The sequence below is a fragment of the Saccostrea cucullata genome, unplaced genomic scaffold (genome assembly GCF_032062105.1).
Source record: "Saccostrea cucullata isolate Sc308-1 unplaced genomic scaffold, CSIRO_AGI_Scuc_v1 ctg3143, whole genome shotgun sequence".
Taxonomy (NCBI): domain Eukaryota; kingdom Metazoa; phylum Mollusca; class Bivalvia; order Ostreida; family Ostreidae; genus Saccostrea; species Saccostrea cuccullata.
The window spans coordinates 5,828-15,398 of NW_026923888.1; the positions used below are offsets into that span (position 1 = coordinate 5,828).

General features: G+C 35.2%; 1 protein-coding gene and 1 long non-coding RNA gene across 2 annotated transcripts; one reads left to right on the forward strand and one right to left on the reverse strand.

Moving 5' to 3' along the window:
* Positions 1-274: 274 nt before the first annotated feature.
* Positions 275-1,658, forward strand: LOC134265195 (uncharacterized). The gene is made up of 3 exons (XR_009991697.1): positions 275-604; positions 1,169-1,228; positions 1,529-1,658. It is a non-coding gene; the product is annotated as an uncharacterized LOC134265195 (long non-coding RNA).
* A 3,407-nt stretch (positions 1,659-5,065) lies between these two features.
* On the reverse strand, positions 5,066-9,007 carry LOC134265194 (uncharacterized protein K02A2.6-like). The gene has a single exon (XM_062747448.1). The coding sequence runs from the start codon at positions 9,005-9,007 to the stop codon at positions 5,066-5,068; it is 3,942 nt and encodes a 1,313-aa protein (XP_062603432.1).
* Between the last annotated feature and the right edge of the window lie 564 nt (positions 9,008-9,571).

Consider the following 9,571-nt stretch of genomic DNA (forward strand, 5'->3'; position numbering starts at 1 on the left):
ACCATGCATTTGTGTACACAGAAATAAATCCAATAAATGGGAATTTTAAGGGCCTTTAAATATAGCAAAGGGAAACCCTTCGCAGTACAGTTAAGGCAACACATGAAAAAAATATGGTAATGAAGTCATAATGAGGTCTGACGTCATGACAGTTGCTCCGCCCTGATTGATCCTTATAAGGAAATAATGCTCAAAATAACTATTTACCGATATTGACAACAATTTGTAATAAACAACAATATCTTCATGTTTAAATAGAAAATAATTAGTGATTTTCTCGTATATAAAATAGCATGTCTTTAGAATAATTCTCTTTTTAATGTATCGTTTGTCTGCATTCGGCTTCAGCCAAGCGCTTGCACTCGGTGACACGGAATGTTGTTTACATCTAAAAACGTGGCGACATCAGCTGAGATTTGAAGTGGATTTAAATGCAATAACCACACAATCTTTAAAGAAAATATGGATAAAATAAGAGACAATGCATTGCTTCTCCATTTTACAAGAATATGAGGACATTATTTCGGAAAATAGCAGAAAACTGAGACGATTTGCACCAGCTCTAGTTCCGTAGATCAATCACTGCACTGTAATTCCAGGCCAGGTATGTATACGCATATGTAGGTACATGTGTAGATCTACAATATGTAGACATGCTTTTGTTAACATAAAAAAAACCCGAGTGTGTTCATGTTCATTTAAATGTATTAGTACAGTCATTGAAAAACTGGAATTATGCAGTGCCTTGTGTGTAACACACCCCCCCCCCCCCATACTAAGTTGCATACTTTTTAGAATTATTAAAAATTAATTGCACTTAATATGTACTGAGTTCCTGTCAATTAGATCATTTTCTTTGAGACAATATGTGTAATAATGGAGATCATCAGTAACAAAAATTTAAACTAAATTGAATGAGATGTTTTCATTGTCCCAGTCAATGATTCACTAGTGACTAAGCCTAAACAAACTATGATGTATTTTGACATACAAATATGCTAAACAATTTAAAAAAAAAATATCCGTAACATTGTGTTGAAAACATAAAAGCCCCATTTCAGATCTATGGTTGTTATTTTCTAGATTTTCTAAATTAAAAAAAAATCATTTTTTGTTTAGATTACATGTACATTAAAAAAATATTTATATAATACTTTTATCATTGTAGCTGTCCAGAGTTTCAGGCTTAAAGAGTGAATAGATAAAAAATGCATCATTTCTCCACAGGGTATGTATATTTCTAAAGCATTTCACATTTTCAAAGTTTGCATGTGCTTTACATATTGTTTTGTTTTTTTTCCACTTTGGTAAAGGAGATTTTTTTTTAAAGAAAATATTCTATTAATAACTATTGTAAATGTCAGAGGTTTCACTTTCCCAGAGAAGTTTTGTAACACATTTTTTTTCATTTATATCAATAACATAAATTCACTACAATATACAATGTAGCATAATTTGTTTTGTCAAATGTAATGCCATTTTATCCTACAATGTATATTTAGTTAACTGCATATATATTGTGTTGTAGGCCTAACTATTCCCAGATGTTGGACAAATGGATTCATTCAGGCAGCAAGTTAATCCATCATTTAAGGAAAATGATATGCTCAATATAAGCTATAAACCATACAAAGTTTTGATATTAAAACTCACAGAAGAATTTAAAACATGTGTAGCGGACAGTATATAGGGAACTTATACCGCCTCGCCAGTGAGCTAGCTTTTCTGGTGATGCGGTAGAGTCTCCCTCTATTTCATGCAAGTTAAGCAACGGCGATCCTGTTTAACCCTTGGATGGGTGACCGCTTCACATTACACATGTATGTAAATTATATGTTAAATGTTTCCATGAATTTTTTTATTTCATTTTTTAAACACAAATTACTTTCAATAATGGTATTTCCTGATTTTCTCCTATTTTCAGAATTCATTTTCTCCACAAGAACATGAGGTGATGGACATAATTTGCACCTGCCCAGCATTCCTACAGTCTGTCATTGGATTTGAAAAAAAATGTTTATTAAATAAATTTTCTAGATAAATAATAATTTGACTTTTTCATATATTTACTGTACAGGTGTTGAAAAGGCCATTAAGATATGAAAATCTTAACTTTCTTACTATTTTGTGTGGAGGGTACTAATGATCATCAAGATCTTAATTCCAGCATGTGCATTGTGTTCATTTATCTTTCAATAATATAACTAAACACAGGAGACTAGAGATCCCCCTAATTGATTCAAAATAGGATAGGGGACCACCATTTGTTCTGAGGGAAGGGGGGGGGGGAGGCGAGTTTTTCCAAATCAGATTTTTTTTTCATTTTCATGTCAATGAAGGACAGATTAATATTTATTTCCAATCAATAAGATAAAGGACAGATTATTTATTTATTTTCCTCTTCATTGAAAATCCAACATGCAAAAAAAAAAAAAGTAAAAAACTCTGATTCGTGGGAGGGGGAGATCACTGATCTGCAAGTATTTATTTTTAAAATCTGCCAGTCCCTCACCCTCAAAATAAAATAGCTGTCCCCTTAACAAATACAGGAGTATACCCCAATTCTTTCTAATTAGTACCTTAAACTTATAACTTAGTTTATATCCCTTAATTAACAGTAAGCGGTCTGATTGAAAGCGATCGTAGAACATGACCTCGTATGCAGAAAGAATAAAAATATTAACACAAGTGTGAGTACCATAGGCGTCGGAAGTAAAATGAAAGGGGGCTGATTGAAAGGGGCGGACTAAGCCAAAAGAAAAAGGCAAATTCCAATGCCTACATTATGTATATAATTTGCAAATAAGTAGGGAGGCTAATCCCCCCCTCCCCGGTTCCGACGCCTATGCGTACAGTAGTGAGAGAGGGGAATAGATATCTAATTAATTATTAATGAAGGCTATATTTTAATTAACCATTTGTGTTCTACATAAATATATCGGCAATATTTATACCTATTTGTGTGTAATATTACGTGTATATAACATACACATCGTTGAGGAAATGCGGTAGGTTTGAAAGACATTATATAAATGTATACAACGTATGGAGAACGAATACACAGAAAAGAAAGAAATGTCAAGGATTTTTATGCATTCCGTCTGATTTAGTAAAAAAAAAAAAAGAGTCAAGTCCTGCCCGCATGTACATTTATTAAATTTACGAGGTAAACAAACTATATCAAGTACTCCAGAGTTATCTCCCATGCTGGGTCAGTGATGCGTTTGAAAACTACAATTAGATTGACTCTTCCAAGATTTCATTTTTTAATCAAAAAGTGCAAGGGCAAGGCGACAATCTAAAAAGTAGGGTTTTATTTTAAATTATTTATTTTACTGTATAGTTTTCAAAAAGTGATGCTCATTACTTTGTAATCCTTTAGTTAATTTATAATTCGTGATGAAATTAGGAAAATATCCTATTTTTCATACATTACTGTCTGTTTTAGCTGAATAACTTTATTATATCGGAAAACTAACTGAATGAGCATCACTTTTGAGAAAGTATAGATACATTGAGACAACATAAAACATTGTGCAGTTAATTTTTTGTTTGTCTTGCCCTTGCACTTTTTGGTTAAATTTGACATTTCATTTTTTAACCTAAAATCGGAGCCCACGTGACTTCAGGGGGTCACATGATGTCAGAAAATACCGATGTGAAAAGCGATGGACATACTCTTCAAGATCACAAATAGCTGTTTTAACTAGAGTGTCTTGCTAAAAAAATAGAACTGTTAAACATTATATGTATCGGATTCCGTGAGTTTTTATAGAAAATGTTGCCTTAACTGTACTGCGTTATACCATTATGGATGTTAAAGGTTAAGTCGGGACTTTATAATAGTCTACCAAACAAGGGGTTTGGAGAGAAATATATATTTTGAAGGGAAAATGATCGTAGTGGAAGGTTATGTACCTAGATATTTTACATTCTTCCGAATAGCTCGAGAATCATTTCTCCTTTCATAAATAATAATGACTTAACTTTTAAAGATTTTTTTTTCAAAGCAGAAAGATCGAGTATGCGTCAAATATAGGACTATATGTATGTATTTTACATCGATAATATCTTGTAATATCATGCTGCACTGTGGAAATTATTTTTGTCAAATGTGAACAGGGGATACATTTAACAACCAAATGATATTTTTGTGAAAAGTGTCTTAATCCATACAATGAGAATGATTATGTTCAATGAATTGTCAAAGCATTAATTTTGTTTTTGTGAAAAGAGCTTTGTAACATTTTTTTTCGTCACTACTGTTTTTTTCTGAAAAAAAAATGCCATCACTGCCCAGAGGAGAAAAAAAAGCAACCAAGAAAATTGTACATTATATGTTTCGTGTTGTGTTTTTATATATAGTAATTTTGTTAGAAAGTGCATTTTTAATTATATACATGTACCTTTGTGTTTGATTTCAAATTATATGATTTGCAGTATTATATGTTTAGGTATTTCCTTTGTAAAAGCCATCTGAAAAGTAATTTTTGATAAATTTATAATTAAAGTTTAAATCGGCTCGAAAATATCAAATAAATAGAATTATTGAACTTTCGGTTTTATGTAGATTTTACAGCAAGTCAAATTATTACAAATGATGAATGTAATGTTGCTAGTTAGAACAACACATGATTTCGCTTTGGATGCAAATCTATTACTCATTCATACATAGATAAACAAAGATACAAAATAGCAGAGTTAATATGATACCCTGGGAAAGTATAAACATTTGACCAGTGAGGCGATGGAGTTAAAGATTAAAGCAATTAATGTCTAAAGCATTCAGAGTTCAGCATTAGCAAATATAAACAAACTGCTCGGTTCTGTTTATCATAAACGTTTGCACTTAAACATTACATCCCTCCTTTTGTTTGAAATAGAATTAAATCCCAATGAATTAAAATAGGAATCAAAATAAAGATAAAGATACACAGACACAACACTTATTGTCTAAGTCTAAGTAGATATAAACAGTTACGGCTAGTATTTCCATTAATACACTGTTCTGGTCATTAATTCACTTTAGTTCACGATTCACACGCGTATCGATATTTATTATAGTCTACATTTCTTCAATAAGTCTTTTAGGTGCGCGGATTTCTCTCTTAGGACGGCTCGGTAACTCACTCGTGGAGTTATCTGTCTTCACGGGTATTTCGTCAACTTCGAGTTCCTCATCCTGATCTGCCTTATCTTCCAACTTTTTGAAGTGCGACGCGTTTCTTGTAATTGTCTTCTCATCATTCCCGGCGGTGACCATGGTACCTTTAGTCTTTAAAATTTCAAGTGGTTTTGGTTCATACGGGGTTGACAATTTATTTGATTTTGGTTGTTTTACCAAAACGTTGTCTCCTACTTCTAAATCTATTTCCTTTGCCCGAGAATAGTGATCAGCATGTTGTTTCATTTTTAATTTAGCTTTAATGTCATTTTCTTTCATTTCCGTGTGGATTTCGTATTTCCTTCCTTTGTTTTCGTTAAGAACGTCTACATCCATCTTGGTCCTGATTTTCCGGCTGAATAGAGCTTCAAATGGCGATATTTTTGTGGTACAATGTGGTGTAGCCCTGTAGTTCCTTAGAAATGTAAAAATTTCTTGTTTCCAACTTTTATTTTCCACATTAGCTGCTTTGATTGTTTTCTCAATTGTTCTCATGAATCTTTCGGATTCTGCATTTGCTTTAGGCCATAAAGGGGTAATCTTTCTGTGAGAAAATCCTAAGTATTCCGAATACTGGCGAAATTCTATTCCATTAAATGGAGGTCCGTTGTCAGTTTTCAGAACTTTTGGTATTCCAAATTCCGCAAATATTTTATCTAACTTAGGAATAACAGCTTTTGCTGACGTAGACTTAAGAAAATCCACAATCGGGTATCTGGAGTACTCATCCATAACTACCATGAGATAATCTCCCGAGGGAAATGGTCCACAAAAATCCATTGACAATTCCGTCCAGGGTCCACTTGGTAAAGGTGACATCTTCAACGGTTCGAGATGTTTTGTTTCTGTCGTAACTTGGCAAGGTAAACAGTTCTTTAGTGTCGACTCAACTTGTTTATCAATGCCCGGAAACCAAACTTTTTCCCTTAGCAACGACTTCGTTTTTACGATACCTTGATGTCCTTCATGTGCTAAACTTATGACGTGTTTTCTGAGGGAGTGTGGAACAAACAGTTTGTCCTTTCGGAGAACTATCCCGGTATCCGAAACAGTCAATTCATCCTTCAGCTTACAGACAGATTGCCAGTCTGGTCTTGTTGATTTCCTGAAAACAGTCCATGATCCACTCCTCACTGCATCTCGAATATCTCGTATCAGTACATCTTTGTCAGAAGCTTTCTGAATTTCATCCAGAGTCATTGATTTCGGGATGTTTGTCTGGACTACAAAATTGATGCAATTTTCAACAGAGAATGATTTGTAATTTTCTTGACGAATTGGGTGACGCGAGATATAGTCACTTGGGTTGAACTTTCCAGGTTTGTACTTTATGTGGAAATCATACGGCTGTAGTCTCAATGCCCATCTCTCAATTCTGGCAGGTGGTTTTGATGCAGGGTTTCCAAATATTAATTCCAATGGCTTATGATCTGTCACAAGGTCAAATGTGTTTCCGAGAAGATAAAGGTGAAAATGTTCGCAACTCCAGACAATTGCAAGGCCTTCACGTTCCGTCTGAGAGTATCGTTGTTCCACTGGAGAAAGCGTTTTACTTCCATAGGAAATAACTTTCCGGTCTCCATTTCCATCAATTTGAGTAAGGATAGCGCCTAGTCCGACGGGACTTGCGTCGACAATGACTTCTGTGCGCCTTGAAGGGTCAAAATAGGACATAACTGCACTACTAGTCAATGCGTCCTTGATATTCTGTATCGCCTGTTCATGTTTCTTTTCCCATGTCCATCGTTGATTCTTTTTGGTCAGTTCACGTAGAGGTTGTGATATTGTGGCGAAGTCCTTGATGAATCGTGCACAGTAATTAGCCATGCCAAGGAAACTGCGCATTTCAGATGCATTTTTGGGATTTTCTGCATGTTTGATTGCCTCAACTTTCTTGGGGTCAGCTGATATTCCATTTTCAGAGAAAATAAATCCAAAGAATTCAAGTTTTCTTTTGTTAAACTCACACTTATCTTTGTTGAGCGTTAGATTCCGTTCCCGCAGTCGAGTTAAGAGTAACTGTAACGAATTGTCGTGTTCCTCCTGTGACTTGCCATACACAATAATATCATCACTTATATTGCGCGTTCCAGGTATTCCTTCAATGGTTTGTTGGATGACTGCCTGGAAAACTTCAGCCGCCGAATTTACTCCAAAAATCAACCTTTTGTAGCGAAACAGTCCAACATGTGATGAAAATGTTGTGATATATCTCGATTCAGGTGCTAACTCAAGTTGGTGATAGCCTTTGTTTAGGTCCAGTTTAGAGAATATTTTAGCTCCATTCAAATCAGTGACAAGTTCATCTATTGTAGGCATGACATGGCGTTCTCTCAGTATGGCTTTGTTAGCTCTTCTCATGTCAATACAAACTCTCACTTGGTCAGGATTTTTAGGTTTTGGAGCTACTAGAATTGGTGACACCCACGGAGTCGGTCCATCAACTTTTTCTATGATGTCCATTTCTTCCAGTTTCTTTAGCTCTTGTTCTAATTTCTTTCGTCGGTGAAACGGAATTCTGCGATGTGGTTGCGCAACGGGCTTCACTGTTTCATCAATGTGAAGTTTAACTTGAAAATCCTTCAGCTTTCCTATTCCCTCAAATCGATCAGCAAATCTCGCTAGTATACTGGATTGGTCAGTATTTTCATTTTGGTCTACAGCATTTATTGTAATCGAAATGAGTCCAAGCTTTTGTGCGTCAGCGCAGCTAAGTAAACATCCACTTGAACTCTTCACCACAAGAATTTCAGTGTCGATAATCCTGAGTTTAGATTCTATTTCAGCTCGAAATTTACCTCTTATTGGTAACGCTGCTTTCGTTCCGTAAGCATGAACTTTAGCATTTGATTTTGACAATTTAATTGGTTTCTTGCGACTTACTCTTTCAAACGTCGACTCATCCATGACAGTTACACTTGCTCCGGAATCAACCAGCATGTCAACTTTAATCCCATTTATTTTGACATTTGCGATAGGCAAAGATTTTGTTGCATTAAGTTGTAATCCAAAAGCATATTCTTCATCACTACTGTCATTATCCAAATTGTTTACACCAGGTTTCTTTGATTTGGGTGTGCGGTTGAAATTTCTTGTATCCTGTTTCTGGCCAGACCTACACTGCTTTGCAAAATGTCCGATTTTCTTGCATTTGTTGCACGCTTTGTCCTTTGCTGGGCACGGTCTATCTTTATGTGGCCATTCCTTTCCACAATTGCGACACTTACTTGTTGGTTCTCTTTGTTTCCTTTGTTTAGACGAGTTCACTTTCCTGTTTGCAGCATTTAGATGTACGTCTTGACTCTTATGGTCTTCCATACCGGAGGCTTGGAGTTGTGAGACTTCCATAGCTCTCGCTGAATCTAGGATTTGTTGGAGCGTTAAGTCAGGTTCACGCAGCGCTTTGCGTCTCAGACGACTTGACTCACATCCTTGAATAACTTGTGACTTTATTTCCCTATCGACATCTTCGAACTCACAGTTTTCTGCCAATTGTCGGAGTCTTGTGTGATAGGAATCCATTATTTCACTTGATTGTTGTTTAGCTTGCCTAAATTTGTATATTTCGAATTCAAGGTTCTTCTTTGGGTTGAAATGCTCCGTCAGTTTTGTTTTTGCTGCATCATAGTCATTTGGCCCTCCTGTGTCCGCAAGAGTATCGAAGATGTTGTAAACTTCGTCTCCTCCATAGTGTAAGAGCATTGCCCTTTTGCGATCATTCCTAGTAATTCCCATAGCAAGGACGAAATTTTCAAATCGCTGGATCCATTTTTTCCAACGCTGTCCTATTGAACTTTGATCTGAGACATCAAACTTCGGAAATGGAGGAAATCCAGTAGCCATTATTGATATTTCTCAGTCAAAATTAATAACCGCTCAAACACTATGTAAAATTGTATATCCTCGTCGCCAATGTAATGTTGCTAGTTAGAACAACACATGATTTCGCTTTGGATGCAAATCTATTACTCATTCATACATAGATAAACAAAGATACAAAATAGCAGAGTTAATATGATACCCTGGGAAAGTATAAACATTTGACCAGTGAGGCGATGGAGTTAAAGATTAAAGCAATTAATGTCTAAAGCATTCAGAGTTCAGCATTAGCAAATATAAACAAACTGCTCGGTTCTGTTTATCATAAACGTTTGCACTTAAACATTACAATGAACTCTTTAAACAAATCTTGGGGACAAGATTTTCGACAGAAGGGGGAATTTATCATAACAAAAATTGCACTAAAAATAACAGGATAACATATTGGATGAATTTGTACTGGTCAGCTCAGCGTAATTAACTTGGCGGAGATAGCACACGTGGGCGCGATCATACAGAAGCTGTAAGATATGTAAACAAATAAAAGTTGAACTTTAACCTGGCCAGTTCCAAGAAATGAATCGTTTA

Coding starts and splice junctions, on each gene's coding strand:
- LOC134265194 (XM_062747448.1), bottom strand. CDS start 9,007: ATGGCTACTGGATTTCCTCCATTTCCGAAGTTTGATGTCTCAGATCAA.